The 18,535-nt window shown below is 40.2% G+C and overlaps 1 protein-coding gene across 2 annotated transcripts in view; it reads right to left on the bottom strand.

Annotated features, from left to right (window-relative positions):
- NFKB1 (nuclear factor kappa B subunit 1) overlaps positions 1 to 18,535 on the bottom strand; it is a 134,637-nt gene that overhangs the window by 85,700 nt on the left and 30,402 nt on the right. The window contains exons 4-5 of one of the 2 annotated variants that reach the window (XM_059922490.1): positions 17,606 to 17,646; positions 13,454 to 13,552 (exon numbers count right to left, since the gene is read on the bottom strand). In XM_059922490.1, coding sequence (XP_059778473.1) covers positions 13,454 to 13,552; positions 17,606 to 17,646 — 140 coding nt within the window. The remainder of the gene's footprint in view (positions 1 to 13,453; positions 13,553 to 17,605; positions 17,647 to 18,535) is intronic. The other variant, XM_059922491.1, reaches the window with a different exon arrangement.

Genomic DNA, 18,535 nt, shown 5'->3' with positions numbered 1-18,535 from the left:
GGCTGGTATCCTGCTTTTCTCTATCCTGAATGGCCCTCGGGGGCCACCCTTGGGGGAAGCTGCAGTGTCTGAGGGCTGATGGCAGGGCGACAACCTTTGTTTACTGAAGAGGCTGGTGACATTTTGTGTCCGCAGATGCAAAGGAAAGCAGGCGGTCACCATGGCGTGAGTGTTTAAGGATGAGGGCAGACTTTCTGAAGGAGTTATTACTCTGATAAATACGTCAGAAAACTACATAGGAAATAAATTCTGTGACAAGGAGCTGAAATGACATTCCAAAGAGCTAAAAATAAATTCAGGATAAAACATCCCCACAATTCATAAAGAACATTTATAGAAAAAAAACTTCATGGCTATTAAAAGGCAATTTAATGACAAAATATATTTTGTCATTAAGGATCAAGTAGGATTATCAGGGTAGGCTTTTTGAGCTTGTCTTTGACAAAACAAAGGAAAGTAGTTGGATTCAGAGGCTACGAAAGATGGTATGTGTACAAAAGCAGCAGTGAGAAGCTGCATATGATTAACGAAATGCCTTACAAAGAATAAGGTAGATACCCAAAGCTGACATTCTCAGAGCACTTACCACGTGCTGGGCACTGCCCTTGACATATACTAACTCATTTGAATCTTCCCAACAACTCTGGGAGGTGGGGACTGTTTTCCTTCTCCTTTTACAGACGCAGAGAGGTTAACCAACTTGTTCAAGGTTAAACAACTAATAAGAAGCAGAGATGGATTTGAACCCAGGGTAATGTGCTCTAGAGTCTGCTACTAATTATTTTGCTATATCACTTCCCTAGAGGTCTATAAGCTGCTGAGGAATCTTCATTAAGTTCATTAAGTGAAAAAGGCAAGGGGCAGGGCTTCCCTGGTGGCGCAGTGGTTGAGAGTCTGCCTGCTGATGCAGGGGACACGGGTTCCAGCCCTGGTCTGGGAGGATCCCACATGCCGCGGAGCAACGAGGCCCGTGAGCCACAACTACTGAGCCTGCGCGTCTGGAGCCTGTGCTCCGCAACAAGAGAGGCTGCGACAGTGAGAGGCCTGCGCACCGCGATGAAGAGTGGCCCCCGCTTGCCACAACTAGAGAAAGCCCTCGCACAGAAACGAAGACCCAGCACAGCCAAAAAAAAAAAAAAATTAATTAATTAAAAAACAAATAAACAAACAAAAAAGGCAAGGGGCAGAGTGTTTCATAGATTAACAGAATATGTGTGTGTATATAAATGACTATGCTCTATAGTTTATATGTGTTTGGATACACATGTGCTTATACACATAAACATACACATTCATAACAGTGCTTCTCTCTGGGGAGGAGGGGGATCTTAGAAGGGAAATTTACTTTTCAATGTCTTTGTATTATTTCCATTTCTATGAATTTCTTTGTCACACTTTTAAATAAATAAAAAACTAGTTCTTACTTAAAAAATAAAACAATGGGAATGGCACACAGACTAATTCTCTAACGAGGGAGCACACAAGATCACACAATTTCAGTAATGAAGGGGGTTGAGAAGTCTTATTTGCTCATGGGTGGAGAAATTAACGGATATTTGTTATTTTTGCTCCCTCTTTGAATTTTACCAGTACTCATATTTTTCGCTTGGCGATCCACCTCCCCCATTCGGTCTACATGTTTGAGGTGCAGCTAACCCACTACCAGCTCCAGGAGTGGAGCCTGGGAATGGCTGTTAAGATTATCACTCTGTCTTCCATTCCCTGTCCCCAGTGTTACACCTCCAGGAATGGGCTGTGAAACAACGCAGACCACTGAGGGCCCAGAACCCTCAATCTGCGACCCCTTTAACCGGTTTCAGCTTCCAGGAAAGCAGACTTGCTGCTGCAGGACTTGGTGCCCTAACAGAGTGAGCCTGAGGCTGCTGCAGGGGCCACCTTCCGGAGCTGAAGACGGGAGCCTACATAAGAGAAGTCAGAGCTGAGAGGCAGAGAGAAGCCAAATGAGAGTGTCAGCTCTGAATCCAGTGGAGTTTGAAGCTAGCTAGCTTTTCCTTTGGACTTTTCAGCTTTTTAATCAAATAAGTTCCCATTTTTTGCTTAGTTTTAGTTGGTTTTTCTCTCACTTGACATGGAAAGATTCCAACAGATAGAGAAACGGAGGCAGAAAAAGCCTATTTCAACCTGGAAAAGTTTGGTGACATACCTAGGGTCTAAGTAATAGTGTCCCAACTCATTGACTAGGACTTGGGTCACCTGACTAGTAGTCAGGTGAGCAGGGGAGGAAAAGGAGAAGAAGGCTGGTGAGATGGGAGGGACGAGACGTGGCAGCAGGTGGAGGGGAGCTGTGACGGCTTGTTCAAGACTCTCTGTTTCCAATAATAGCCTATTATTATTATGTCATGTTATCTGTCTCTTCTTTAGCTACATCATGATAGTACTAGTGCTCATTTGGGGAAGATAATTCTAGCAACACCTGCACGTTGACCACTGTACAAACAATTACTGGTTACCTACTATACCATGAACTTTCTGGCCAACCCAATACTACATATTATTCCAGGTGCTGAACATCTACTACCAATAAATTGCTTCATGTAAGGGACTTCGCAGGATCTGAGTAAACCCATTAAGTTGCTAAAGTGGAGACATCTGTTCTATAGAAGTTAAATAGGGCTGTGGTTTAGTGAGCAAAATACCACACTTGAAAGTAAACGCTAGATTTTACTCGAGATTGTGCAATTTACAGTGGCACACTACTGTATTTAAGGCCCACCATCTACTCAATGGAGAAATGTCACAGGAATTACTTTATGAAATAAATTATTCAAAATACTGGTAAACTTTCCAACCTGAAAGATTTTCTACTATTCCCTAAGTCTATAATAATGATATATAGGAGATACCATGGATACATGTAAATATCTTTCCCAGTGCATAATGGGGCTAAAATGGTCATTATCACAGACTTTCAGAACCACTGATTTATAAGCTTAATACCATAATACAATTGTAATGGGTTGAATATTGCCCCCCCAAAATTCATGTCTACCCAGAACCTCAGAATGTGGTCTTATTTGGAAATGGGGTCTTTGCAGATATAATTAATTAAGATGAAGTCAGACTGGATTATGATGGGCCCTAAACCCAATGACTGGTGTCTTTATAAGAGAAAGGGAGATTTAGACATAGAAAGGCAGAGGGAAGACAGTCTTTGGAAGACAGAGGCAGAAATTGGAGTGACACAGCTACAAGCCAAAGAATGTCAAGGACTGCCAGCAACCGCCAGAAGCTAGAAAGAGGCAAGGAAGGATTCTTCCCTAGAGCCTTCAGAGGGACCATGGCCCTGCTGACAACTTGATTTTGGACTTTTAGCTTCCAGGACTGTGAGAGAATAAATTTCTGTTGCTTTAAACCACCTAATTTGTGGTAATTTGTTATGCAGCCCTAGGAAAGTAATACAATACTTGTGCAAATTATCATATGCATAACGCCTAAGGGAACACAGTTAAGGAGTTTAAAAAGAATTTAATAGATTCCTTTCTGGCCTCTTGCTACCTATAAGATTTTCATAAGAAATCAAGTGTTACATCTAAAAGTAAGCTTTTGACATGGCATCTGTTTTCCATCTCCTACCTTAATAACCCCAGATAGGAGGAAGGACATGGTGTAAATAGAGTGGAAGCAGTACTAACTAGTGAAGTTGTGCCGAAAATAAATTACTAGACTGGTGAAGCTTTTGTGTAGCTCCATGATTCCATAAACCAATCAATAAAACTGCCATTCAGTACTCAAATTAGTGTATTTTGGAATATAAAAATAGAAGCAACTACCATTTTTAAGTGCTTACTATGTGCCATGCACTGAACAACTCAACTTATACCTGTATCCTATGAAGCAGGTATTATTTATCTCAACTTTACAAATGAAGAAACTGAGGCTTGGCCAAGTTAAATAACACTACCAGTAAGTGGCAAAGCTAGGCATCAACATCATTTCAGCCATGAACTAACTGCCTTCAGAGCCAATGTTTTAAAATCTAAAAGTGTGGTCCACAAGCCACCTGGACCTCACCTTAGACTAGAACCTCTAAGAGTAAAACCAGAAATCTGTAGCTTTATTATCTCCTTCCAGGACTTCAATATAGACTCCTGTTACTCTTTCTCTTGTAACCTGTATCTCACCCTTTCTTTCAAGTTTTCCTTCTCTCTGTGCTACATTCCAGGAAATTACTTCAGATCTATTTTTAAATTTGGTAATTCTTCCATCTCTAAGCTTGATTTTAACTCATTCACTGAGTTAAATCACTTCAGTGATTATATTTTAAATCTGAAATCCTGCTTTTTTTCTTAACATTTGGTCATAAGCATTTTCCATGCTGTACAGTCTTCATAATTAAACAGTAGCATAATATTCTATTCCATGGTTACACCATGATTTACCTACTCATTCTCCTGTTATATCTTGCCATTATATGACATGAGTCCTTAGAAATTATCAAAGGATTATCATACTAAAAGACCCACTGTGATTTAGCATGTGTGGAGTGGGCCCCGGCACCTCTGCAGTTAAAATATTCTTGAGTGATTCTGATGCACATCCGTGGTTGAGAAGCATCGACTTAAAGAACCCCCAAAGTAGAGACAGACCCTTAACGTTACAATAATTAACAGTATCCCATGGTGGTTAAGAGTGTGCACTCTTAAATCACACTGCCTGAACTGAAATCTTGGGCTCCGTCCCTGAAAGACTGCGAGACCCGGGGGTAAGCTTCTTAACTTCTCTGGACTTCGGTTTCCTCATTTATCAAATGAGGACCACAGAACCTATTTCAGCGGGCTGCGATGACTAAGTGAGATGATATACATAAGCACAGCAAGCCGTCCTTATAACCGTTCTGCCGGGTGGATGGGGACCTAAAGGCGAGAGGCATCGTCTGGGGAAGCCTGCTTGCACCTCCCAGCCCACCCTCACGACAGTTCAGAGGGGTGAATGGAGACTAGAGGATTCTGGTCTCGAATCCACCTGGAGGGTGGGGGGAGGAGATTGAGACTGCAGGGTAGTTTACAGCCTCGGCTCTAGATCTGCTGACAAGTGGAAAAACAGCTTGTCTGTGGAGGAGGTGTTACACCTTTGGAGGCCGTACTACTGCGGCAGGAAAAAAGTGGGCTTCAGGCCAGACACTTACAACCAGCCTCCTGTTTGCATTTCCTGAGACAAGAGGTAGGTGGGCTCCAGGTTAGGCACTTACAGTCAGCCTCCTGTTTGCTCTCCGAAATGGAAGCAATGACAGAGACGGGGTAAATAGCCAGGCTTTGTCTTCTGTGGACACCTTAAGACGACAGTCATGGCAGGAACAGAGAGGGGCAAAACCTTGTTTGAGTAAAGGATCAGGGGATCTCTGCTTCCCCCCTCCTTGGGGCAAGGGAGACACTACACATGTGCAGAAAGGCTCCTTGGGGGGGCTTCCCTGGTGGCGCAGTGGTTGGGAGTCTGCCTGCTAATGCAGGGGGCACGGGTTCGAGCCCTGGTCTGGGAAGATCCCACATGCCGCGGAGCAACTGGGCCCGTGAGCCACAACTGCTGAGCCTGCGCGTCTGGAGCCTGTGCTCCGCAACAAGAGAGGCCGCGACAGTGAGAGGCCCACGCACCGCGATGAAGAGTGGCCCCCGCTTGCCGCAACTAGAGAAAGCCCTCGCACAGAAACGAAGACCCAACACAGCCAAAAATAAATAAATAAATAAATAAATAAAGTGTAAAAATTAAAAAAAAAAAAAAGGCTCCTTGGGGGTCAAAAGTCAGGGGACAACTCCAGGCCGTGGTGACTCTTGCTTCTCCCAGATGCCTTCACGTCGGGATCCATCTTGGCTGAGAGGTGCGTGGGCACCTAAGGGGAGGGTCCCGAGACAAATTAGCCAGGGGGGACAAAACAAGATGATCGGCCAGAAGGAAGACAAAGACCCAGAAAACTGCCCCTTTATAAAGAATTTAAACTTCCCAAAGGCGTGACTCTCTCTCTGAGTTCGCCTGTGCGTCTTTCTGCATGTACTTTGTTTTCCCAACAAACTTTTTACTTTTCTCTTTACCTTCTGCCTCCTCGCCTGAATTCCTTCCTGACAAGGCAGGCAAGAAGTAGGGATCCAGGCCCTAGCCACCGGCCCCTGCGGTCTAGTGGTCAGGACTTCCGGTCCGGGAACTAAGATCTTGCTTCCAGCTACCGCTCGCTGCTGCATGCGTCTGAAATCAGTTCTCCTGTATATTCTTACCTTATCAAGAAGAATAACCAGTATGTGACTTTATGAGACCCGAATTCCTCAATGGAATGAGGAAAGGCTATATAATCTTCAAACTGAGACCACTGGGGTTAGAAGAAGCCATCAGAGATTTGCTTCTGATTAAATAATAGTCCCAGGAACAATCATGTATTTAAGGAAAAACAGATGGAAGAAAAATGGGAATAGCCAACAGAGGAAGGTCGCCAAGCCAGGATGAACAAAAATGAAGCTTAAAAATCAGACAATCTGTAAATTCAAGAAGCCTATGGTTCTCCTAATAATTTCTAAGGGTTACATTTCACAGCTATGATCCACGATAGAAGTCTCCTCTAATGAGTAGCTTTCTCTAGTTCATAATGCAGACTATGAATACATACAGTAAATTTAGAGGGCTGTTTTTAAAAACATTCTACAAGGTAATATTTTGTTCTAGGGGCCAAATGAAAAACTTCTGAACTACGTGAAAGAAAAATACCTAGAAGTCTAGATTGCGGTTACACATGGAAAGGAGTTTTGTCTGCTTGCCAAGAGAGCAGGACCTGACACATAGTACCCAATGAATATATGTTAAATACATTTTCTCTCTTTTGGCTTCAACTACTAATGGTTAACTTCATATTTAATCAGCATCCCTATGGAAGAGCAAGGAAGAAAATGCAGTGAAGCCTATTTGCCTTTTTGGGCTGTTGATACTAAGTCTCCCCACCTTTCCACCCTACAACCCAAGTGAAGGGAGGTTTTCCTGGGCCTTGTGTTGAGCAATCTTAATTATTTCAACTCACTGAAAATGGATTTTAAAAAAATGGAAAAATGGAAATATAAAATTAAAAATTACAAAAATAAAAAAAATTTTTTAAGACATTTTATATATCTTTTTTTATTAGCTGCTTTTTATTAGCAGTTTTTAAAATCAGCTGCTGTTAGAAAGCTAAAGTGACATGTACTCTGCAGCACTGGTTCTTAACCATGTGTGAGTCCTTCCCTTTGAAAATCCGATAAAAAGTTATACTTATCCCCCCAGAAATATGTATATACGTACACATAAAATTCTGCATATAAATTTAGAAGTCCAAAATCCCTCTGAAACCGGTAAAAGTGATCCAGGTTACAAAGCCCTTCTCTTCAATATAGCGCAGAGCTCTGGATTTAGGGGATGTGGTTATTTTCCCTTTTTAACTTACGTAAATTGTGAACAGCTTAGGGGTATTGATAAAAATTTTTAAAAATGCCATGAAGTAGGTTTCATGTGCATGCCTAATTGATTATTGGTGATCTTCTTCCCCGTTTTTAGTAATTGAGTCAGATTAAATTATTCAAAACTAGTATTATAACTAGATCCTTAAAATGGCAAACCTCCCAAACCAGACAAGTCCATACAAAGGAAAGGGAGATTACACAAGGACATGTGATATCCCTAAATGCCACAGCAGATCAGCCAGTCTTTATTTGACCTTGACAGAAACTTAACATTTAGGATTTTTAAGTGAGAGGCACCAAGAGTGGAGACTTAAGAAAGAAAAAAAACAACCCAATTGTGGGGGGTAGGGACAATAAAAAAGCTGTTTTTGACCCAAACATTTCAACACATACCTTCTGTTCAATATAAAACACTAAGGAAAGAAAACATATGTGAGAATCAGCTTTCGGAAAACATCTGATTAAAAATAGTTACACTACATCAGCTGTGTTTCAAGTTGTAGCCCATTGCATTTGGTATTTATAACTAAAGAGAAAATAAGAATACCAACTGGTCAGCTATTTGTATTTTAGAGTCAAGGTCACTGACAGCTTTCTGGTTGGCACGGAGCGGGCCACGCGGGAGGATGTCACAGCAGCTGAGGATATGTGCTTTCTGGCTGCTCTGGAAGAGAATCGGTGAGGGTTTCTGAAGCCGCATGGGGCTGTTCCTCTTGGGCACCTTTCCACCTCTGTGAAGAGGAAGGTAGTTTGACTAATATAAAAATCTCATGATTAACTTTCGGGAAAGAGGGAAATGAGCCTTCCCTGGCACTCCTTACTGAGTCAAAAACAGGCAGGGACAAGCTTCGCCTCGAGGAAGGTACTTGTGCTTTTCTGCCAGCCTCTCCCATTAGGAGATCCATGATGAAATTAGAACTGAGGAAACTTTCAAGGGAAACTTTGTAGGACAGTATAATAGATTCTTAAATGCTGAACAACAGGAAAGCTTTTCTTTAAAAAGGGCAAGATGTAAGAGTTAGGCTGCATATTTACTTTCCCTAGATTTTTGAATATTATTATTTTTTCCTGTAGGAGTCAGAATAAACTCCACATTAGGAATGAAGAAATTGTATCTAGATGATAAAGAGGAATCAATAGAATCAAAGTGAACACTCATCTTCAAGTGTTTTAGCCCAATTTTAACTCTTATTTGCCCTGAAAAAAAGCCATCATGTATAATAGAAAATTTGAGTTGAAACCAGTAAAAATTAATTTTCTTGAAAATGCCAGTATTCATGGAATCATACTTGTATAGTAAAAATATTAAATATATCAGAGATTGAAAATTCAGAGCAGTGGTTTACCTATGAAGAAGAAGAAAAAAGTGAACAATGGGTGGGGCTTTAGTTGTATCTTTTATTTTAGAAAGAGATCAGAAGCAAATATGGTAAAATGCTGATACAGTTGGCCCTCTGTATCCTCAGGTTCCACATCCGTGATTCAACCAACCACAGAAGGAAAATATATTTTTTTAATTCCAGAAAGTTCCAAAAAGTGAAACTTAAATTTGCTGCGCACCGGCAACTATTTATATGGCATTTACATTGTACTAGGTGTTAAAAGTAATCTGGAGATGATTTAAAGTATACAGAAGGATTGTGCAAAGGTTATATGCAAAGACTGCCCCATTTTATACAAGGGACTTGAGCATCCATGAATTTTGCTATCTGCGGGGATCCCAGAAACAATCCCCCAGGATACTGAGGGATGACTGTACCTGTCAAATCAGATGGTGGTATATGGTGTTCTTTGCATCAATTTTTAAATGGCCCGTACACATGAAATATTTTATAACTAAAACAATTTTTGAAAAAGAATGTGAAGACTTCCACGGCAAGACCCGTGAAAGCTAATGGATTCTTTGACATGAAAGAAACATGCAGAACACCAGATGGTTCAATAGTCCTAATTCTAGAAATAATCTCAATATTGTAAGAGTGTGTCTAAGCCTAGCCTACATCCAGTTTATCAGAAATAGCGTATTAAGCATAGGACAAAATTCCAGTAGCAAAAGGAGAACTGGGGTAGGCCCTTAGAGTTGGTTTTAAAATGATTTAACTTGAGGTATCATATTTGGACAATCAGCAAGAGAGAAACCCAAGCAGGGTTATATGTTTACAACCTCCATAAAGCCCAGCTAGAGGTCTGCAGGCCCCAAACCACAGCCAGCCCCTACAGCTCTGGGGCTGGCCCTCAACACTTTGCTGCTGCCTGTGTGTGACCGAGCGCATGCTGAACCACTAGCCTTCCAGGGGCCGCTCCGGGGCGTGGTGCGCCCTCCCAGAGGCATGATGAGAAGAGAAAGAGTGAGGCCGGAGGAGGGAGAGGAGGGTAAGAGGCTGCAGGTGAGGAAAAGACGGAGCCTGGAACATTTTACTCTTAAGCCTGAACAAATGTACTTTAATAAATAGGGAGCATACGTAAATCTCAGAAATATCATTTCCTTCCAGTAGATGTAAATGCTCTCCCTCTGAAGTTCCTGTGGAGATGGCATTCGGCGAGGGCGTGGGGCACTGGCTGTTACACTTCCCTCTACTGCAAGGGGGCACGACGACCACTCCACAGATGCCTCTGTTGCTCATGCCCAGGGGCTGTGCAGGTTTACAGCCTTGACTGAATCCATCTCCACTTTCACTTTCTCTTCTGTAACAGTTTATAACGGAGAACCAACAGAACTCCTACGTTAACTTTTAGGTATGCAGTTATCATAGAATATGGAATGTTTAGGATATCTTTTTTCTTCTCTTTTCTATCTTTCTCCTTAATATCCAGGTACAATAACTCAGAGATTCTATAAGAAGTTATAGAGTCGCCATGATCATCAACTCGAAAATAAGTATCTAATAATCAGGAAAAGTACACACGTTTGCAAAATAATATACTCAGGCAATTCTATATAACCTACGCACTACAGCTTTATATAGCAGAGAAGTACGCAAAGGAGAAAGGTTAAGGTTGATTAGACACTGCACCTAGATCAGTGGTTCTGGAGCAAGGTGCTTTTGCCCTCCCCTCCCCCAGGACATATGGGAATGTCTGGAGACACGTTTTGGTTGTCACGACTGTAAGAATGTTACTGCGTCTGTGGGTGTGAGTTAGCGATGCTGCTAGATATCCTACGATGAACTGGAAAACCCTCCAAAGCGTGAAGTTTTCTCACCCAAATCCCTGGCCAGTGGTGTCTGTCCCACCGCTTGTCTTGCAGCCTCACAAGTAGCGGGTGCTTACTGAACTACTGCCACAGACATGTACAGCTGTGAAGATCCTCCCGATAAAGATACACACTGAGAGCAATTCCTTCCTCAGCAAAATACTGGCAAACAGAATCCAACAACAAATAAAAAGGATCATACACCATGATTAAGTGGGGTTTATCCCAGTAGTGCAAGGATTTTTCACCGGCAAGAGAGACTTAAAAATCCATTTGTAAACCAAAAGGTCACCCTCAACTATCCTTTGTGAAAAAGACTATATATTAAAAGTGATACTGGAAGAGCTCTGGAAAAAATACCTCATGATTGACTCTTTCCCTCCTCCCCATCCCTCTGATTAAGAGCTTCAAAGATAAATAAAATTACTTCCTTTAACTATTACAAAGAGCAGAGTCACTTAATCTCTGAGTGAATGATGACAGGCTAAGAGAACAATGACAGTTTGTAATAGACTCTCTAAACTATTCTTCATTTTCTTACAACTGGATTAAATGCTTAATAAATATATGTTGAATTCGTGAATAAAAATATAATTGGGTGAAATAGTGAAGCTGTAGCTGAAGTTCAATAACAACTAATCTTACACATGTATATTCTGACTTCCTTTATTATTAGTTGTTTATATACCTAGATTTCCCACTAAGTATTAAACTCCTTGATACAGAAACTTTGATTTGAGAAGAACATCTAATGTCCATTAGGTGGTTTTATTTCTAGACTGTTCTGTAAATGTGAGGCAGCAACCACTACATGAGAAGGATGTATGAAGACTGAGTATAAATGGATATATAGTTTTTTTATTAGGTAACAAATTTATAACAAAGCTAATGCCATGTATTTTTTAGTATCAAGAACTGTCACTTAGCCACAAAAGACTGGAGCAATAGGAGTAAGCAGTTCTTGAAAATACTGTCATTTATATTTTTTTGTACAGAGACAGTCTAGAAAAAAACTCCCAGTTTTTCTCTTAATGCTAATTCTTCAGTAATTATAATCAGTGTCAATGCAGATAACATGTATCTTTCAATTATCCTTATTACAAGTACACACGTATAGACACAAACAATATTTATATATAGGACACACAGACACAGGTGTTAAGAAGATAAGTGCTGGATCTGACTCCCTAACATCTGAGTACCCTTTACCCCTGAGCTCCTCTCCCATGTTGTCCAGAGTTGTAATTCTCTGCGCCTTATCTCTCCGTTGTCCTCCCGTGTCCTGTCCCCTGGGTCCCAGCTCCCAGCACCCCAAATGCACACGTTCAATGAGCAAGAGCCTGCTGTAGGATAATGAGCCACGGGTCCTTTGAGGACAGCAAGGCTCCTCTCTAAGAACCGCAGTTTCCTCACAGGTTTTACACTTTTTACCTACCAGGGTTGTTTTGAGGATAGAAGAGATAATGTATGTAAAGCACTTTGCAAATCTTTGGTGCTTAATAAATGCTAATTCCCTTGTTTTATTGCTGCTCCTCTTTCCTCATTCAGATTCTAAAGGACTTGAGACCATAAGACTGTGGCTAAACACATCATATTTACCCTGCCTAATGACCCTGAACAGGAAAAACATCTTTCATTCCACAGGAGAGCTGGACAGGAGACTTAAAATGCTAATACAATTGGCAGGACCAATACTACATAATATTCTCAAGAGGTAAAGAATCACAGGATTTTGTTTTAGATCAGGGATAAGAAAATAGAAAAGGGCTGGACCTAGCAGTGGGATATGAGGAGAGGGAGGGAATAAAATGCAAGGCTGAAAACCAAACACCAATTTCCTTGACATCACGATTTTACTGGAGGTCTGTCTTGTTGCCCTTCACCTATTCACAACAACAAACCAATAAGAAGACTGAGGCCAAAAGAACGTTATATCCTAAGGGGCACTCACACCTTAGTGGGAACTGAGTTGATAACCTTTGCCAAAGCCTTGAGTCACTGAACAAATGAAAATGTTTATAAATTATGAAATTGCAATTATGGACTGGTTTATCTGCAAAACTGTTAGCAATCAGTCTATGAAACAAGACATCACATTACGAAAATAAAAAACTCAAATTACCTCAGCGGAAGATATTCCCAATTAAATAAAAAGAGAGAAAAAAGAACCGGAAGGTATAGAAAAGGCTCGGCCAAGCCCACCACGGCATGTCATGAAGTACTACATTCCAAGGACCACCACATGTGGACGCGCAGTTGCTCAGGCCCTGTGTACTGCCAGGCTCTCTGTGGACCACTTACATACATTTTCTCATTCAATCTCTAGGAGACTTTATGAAGTAGAGACCATTAACATGTCTGCATTTTGCACATTCAGGTACTGAGGTTTAGTAGTGTTGGATAACCCAGTCAAAGGCACACAGCTAGTAACAGAGTCTGGATCTGAATTCATGAGCTGCAGTTTTGTTCTTCAACTGAGTTTTGTTTTTCACTAGAACTCCAAAGAGCTGAAATCAAGCACTCTCTCAAAGACTTATCAAAGTTTTAGGAAGTATACAACTAAAAAACCCTTGAAGATTATCAAGAAATAATAAAAGTTCTGTTAGTTAATGTTGAGACAATTTGTACTAAATGGAAATATTAACAGAGTTTTAAAATCTGTCACCTCTATTGCTAAGAGACACATTTCTATTTAAATATTATAATAATCACGTGAACACTTCAGCTTAGGCACACAGGCAAATGGTAGTTATATTTAAAGGGTTCCTTTCTTTTGCTCCTAGGACATCAAATCTTCCAGAATTCACATGGAAAGATACCATGAACTTACTTTGACCTGAGGATAGGACTTCTTGTTCTTTTCACTAGATGCACCAGGGAGTCCTCCATGGGAGGGGCCTTCACACACATAACGGAAACGAAATCCTCTCTGCAAAGGTAAACACAAGGTGAACAAGTTTGAGAGATACTTACTAAAAATTACAGGGACAAAGTGATACAAATTTTAAATGCTTGGTGTATTAAAGGAAAAACATAAACTGTGAAGGACTGTCGATGAGAACCACTTTTCCCATAACCTCATTAGGAACACTGATGGGAACTGGTATTTGTGCCCTGAGCTGCGGCTTAGAAGCCAGGCCCCTGGCCCTGCAGAGCCTCTCCTGCTGTGCTCTGCGGACGGTGACCTGCTGCAGAGTTTAAGCCCTGGACTCAACGCGCTACGGCTTGTTCGCATCAGAGCTTCCTCATCTCGAATTGCGGCTGCCAAGCTCGGAAACTGGCCATATGACTCAAAGTTAAGCTTCTCTGACTCTTACTTGAAGGAATTCCTTTATCGACTCCGATGACAGCTGGTCCAGGAGGGCATACAGAAATGTCTTGTTAAATATGCTGCATCAGCGTTGTAGAACACACCCTACGCTAGATCTCACATCTGGTCAGCAACTCTCAACAGCTCAGAAGAGAAGAGTTTTGATTTAAGATTATCGCTATTATCAGCTCCAGCTGGACACGTTAACTGACTTGAATAAATCCAAAACTAGACAGTCCCTTTATATATTAACTCAAGAATTTTACAGGCATAGTAAATCGATTAAGAATTAGCTAGAAGCCTTTACTATGTGGGCTAATAAACACCTAAGTTCTCTGTTTTTTTATCTATACAAATAAGGTTAGACTAGACCATACTCAAGGTCTATTCCAGTTCTAACATATTATGATTTACAAAGCTAACAATTATAACTGTGCATATTTGTACACAAAGAATAAAACAAGAGCACTTATGAGAATGGCTCTCATCATCATATTAAGGGAGCTTTCAACATTTTCCCTGAAAGACTCAACTTTATAATGATGTCAAACAATTTGTGGTAGTGTTAGTAGTTTATAATTACGCAGTTACTTGACCGGATGTTTTTCCTGTTTTCAAATTCACCCTTTAGTGAAAAGAATATGTTAATACACTTTAAGGAACATCCTCACCTTTCATTTATGTTATTGTGGGGCTGACTTCATATAAACAGCACTGGATCCCTAGGCATCAGAAGCTCTGAACACCCACTACTTGGTGGTGAGGGCTTTCTCCCTTGCACACTGGACAGTGGAGCCCAGCAAACACGAAGGTTTTGACAGCTTTGAGCTCACGGACCAATGCAAAATTTCTGCCCTCCTTAGATTGCACTGCGTTTCACTATGCCTCACAGGGTCTTGAAAAGCAGTCTGAGAGGTCCAGGAACCCTGAACTAATGAAAGCACCTGAAATTGTTTCTAAATTGTGAGAATTTTCTAATTTCCAAAGAGGATCAGTCTAAAGCATATTTCATGGGACGAATAAGGCCTGAAGTAAATTCCTTAGTCGGGGAAACTGCTTCAAGTTACACATGGGTCTGGGGTGTATGATCAACTCATCAAAGTGGCACCTAAAACAACTCCTGCAAATGGCTCCTCAGGAGATCCCAAACCTAAACACCTGGGAAGCTTTTTGAGGATAGTCATTTGGAGGCAATTATCCTCTGTTTTGCTTCTCACAAAATTCAAACTAAAAAAAAAGTTACAAATTCAGACCTATACCTTTTATAGACAAAGGCTGTTGACTTATTTTTAATAATTAAGTGAAATTTCTAAAAGCATGAAAAAGCAACAGTGTGCGTAACAGCCTCCAGAATTGGCTAGCCATAAAATAGGGATTTACCTGACGGGTAATCAATTTAAATACAAGTTCAGTTTTTAAATAATATTAGATAATTAGCACTTAATAATATGCAACAGAACTGGATACGCTAAAGATTAGTAGTCTGTGCTGTGACTCATCTCTGTCAGAGCTGGGGAAAACTGTGGCAGAGACCCCAAAGACAAAAGAACATTTTTCTAGATTTTATTTTTAAAACTTAATAAATTAATTCATTATCTTTAATCACAAAATTCCTTCAGGACAGTTGGAAAAATAAGTACTTATACATATACTTTTATATCTTACTGGGAGTGGTTTCAAATAGAATATGAGTAAAAAGACATGTCTTAATAGCTTGCTTATCATTTAAAAAACAATAGACATTATTCATGGTTGGATAAAAGTATCTAAACTTCCATGCAAAGGAATTTCTAACCTGAGGATAGAAATTTATTACTGTTTTTTTTTTTTTTTAAGGAAGCTAGGATGTCTTCAAATGCATAGTCTGGATGCATTTCAGATTCTAAATTTTTGAGATTAAAGGTTTGCCAGTCCACAGCCATTCATCTCAGTAACTCCATTTGCTTAAAATGAGTCATCAACCTCAAAGGCAAGGCTATAACCATCCGGTCAGAAAGTCTGACTTAAATACAATCTTCTTACTTTCACTGGAGTCAGACATCAAAATATTATCAGTTTGGTAAGCAAACACACTGATTTACTCAGATAAGCTTTTACACATCCACAAACAGCGAATTAAATTTTGAATTTTGGACCTATGTAACCCACCCTTCAAATAAATCATAAGTATCAATTTTTCCTTATGACTACTGGACCCACAGTAAGAAACTGCATTTAAAAATTCTTATTGTAGTGCTATGCTTATGAAAATGGATATGTGAAAAACATTTTACCTAGTATGCAAATAAAGTTTAGTTGATTTCTCAGTTTCATAGACTACTCAGATAATTTTCCAGGAGGCCAGACCACTGCCTAGAATGTTAAGGGATAACCTTCCACTGGGAGGGTCTTTGAGAGAGTCGGTGGCCTCCTGTGGGAACTCACCACTATGGAATTGGACGTGGAGGTAAAACAAAGTCATGTCAGCAGCCTGTGGGGTCAGGGTGTGCCACCTGCAAGCGACTAAAACAACGGCCTCAAGTCTCACATGGCATTCCTGTCCCTGCACTAAAAATGTTAACCCAAGTTCAACCTCCTAAGGATAGTCTATTCGGTCATAGTTAAGATATTTACATCCTTTATATCTTGACCAAAATCCAAATACATATATAAGGCCACGATTAGAGTAACCACAACAGATGCTTTAAGTTCTTGACCTAGTTAGCATTTGTTAAGTGTTACACAGTGCAAAAGTGTTACACTTACTTGCCTGAGCTACTAAAAACATTTAGGAAAGGTACTGGATGATATAACTGCAAGAGAGCAGGTACACTCATCCTCAGTCTCACACAGATGTGATAATAAGCACATCCATTTGGAGATTTACTGACTTGGTCCTCATTTTGCAGAAGACTATACCATTATTTCCATCCCTCAATGACTGAAATCTCATACAGGCAAATATTAGAGAGTCTCTCTTCCCTCCTCTTTGATAGCTCTGGTCCCATACAATTTCTAATAAATATTTACCCATGGGGGCATGGTGAGGAGGCCACTTCAATTCCCAGGTATCCTCTATAGAATCTAGTAGTAAGAGGAAGAGCCTGATAAAATAAAATGCTCCTCTCCTGACTCCAAAGAGACTGAGTCCAAAGCTAACACCAGAGAGAAGAGAACTCAACTGTCCAGTCTAATACTTTCTCTACACCCTACTGATACCTTTAGTATCTTAGGCTCCACGTTTCAAAGACAGAACAGAGAAGGCTGGAGCTCCGAAGGAAAGAGGAAGGCTAAGAAGTACTGCATGTGCAGGGACATGTTGATGGACGTAACTCAGCGTACGTGAACTGCATGCATGTGTATTCCCTTATAAATGAAAATGAGTGTAGATAACCTATGTCTCTCCTAGGAGTGGCTGGTAAGCAAAGTTAGTGGAGATCGTGGGATATCAAGGATCTCTAATTAAGTTTTATAGAACTACATACTGAGGCTCAGGACAGTGTGAAGAATGACTAAGAGAAATGTAAAGTGGATGAATAAAGTTGTCACATAATTTGTCAGGTTGTTGATCTTCTAGATAAGGTACTTCCTTTGTAAAATTCGTTTATTATTTTATTTGGTGCTTGAGATATTAATATTAGACTTATGGATCTAACAATTAAAGAGAAAGTCCCACCCCTTTCATCTTCTTACCTGTTTAGGTTGCTCTAATATTTGAAGGTATGGGCCATCTGCTAAAAACAAAACAACAAACAGAAACCAAAAGAAACTGTGAGGCTTCTCAAATTTGGTAAAAAGAAAAATATATACATACAAAAGAAGTAAAAAAACTCAAATTATGTTTTTAAATATAGGCTTCAAATAAATGTGTTAGCTAAAATTCCACAAGGATATAATATATCTTCCTTGTTTGAATATTAAATTTATCCTTATTTTAACAACAGTTTTACACCGTTAGAGAGAACCACACTATATAAACGTCTTGTTGAATGGTGATGGCGCATTGTACAACCCAACAAAAGGCATGATGTCTGGCAAGGATTAAGGCGTCAATAGCCTTCACAATCATGTCCACTAACAAAGCATTTTTTAAATGACACAAATACCAATTAAAAGCAGCAACCACTTCCTGGGCACTATGAAATTTTCTTTTGCCGTCATATCATTAGACACTGATTTCCATTCTTCAAAGAGAATGTGCTTAACGTGAAATTACAAGAGACTGAGCTAGTGCCTACATGTGAAACACACAGATAATGATTTCAGGCTATCTGCTTTTCCTTACACTAAGTTTTTGGTTCCTTTCCAATACTCGAATCCGTAAGTACTGCCCTCATTCCTTAACTGGCTAGCTTGTTCCTCCTCCCTCCCAAATTTAATTTGGTCTATCAGACATGGTAGATTCTTCTTATTAACTCATAGCTTCTGATGTTTGTATACAACTTTTGAATACTGTGCTCTCATATAGACTCTGTTCTAAAACAAGCATTTTATAAAATTCTGAAAATAATTTAGATAGGTGCATACCAATTAATTGTTATAAAAACAAAGAATACTAGAAGCTTAATCCATAGCCTGACTATACCTGACTATGGAAACTCAAAGGAAAATCAGAACCTCTGA

This window comes from Balaenoptera ricei, chromosome 5 (assembly GCF_028023285.1).
Source record: "Balaenoptera ricei isolate mBalRic1 chromosome 5, mBalRic1.hap2, whole genome shotgun sequence".
NCBI classification, from domain to species: Eukaryota; Metazoa; Chordata; class Mammalia; order Artiodactyla; family Balaenopteridae; genus Balaenoptera; species Balaenoptera ricei.
The sequence above is the reverse complement of the archived record's forward strand: the minus strand, read 5'-3'. Positions and strand labels throughout refer to the sequence as shown.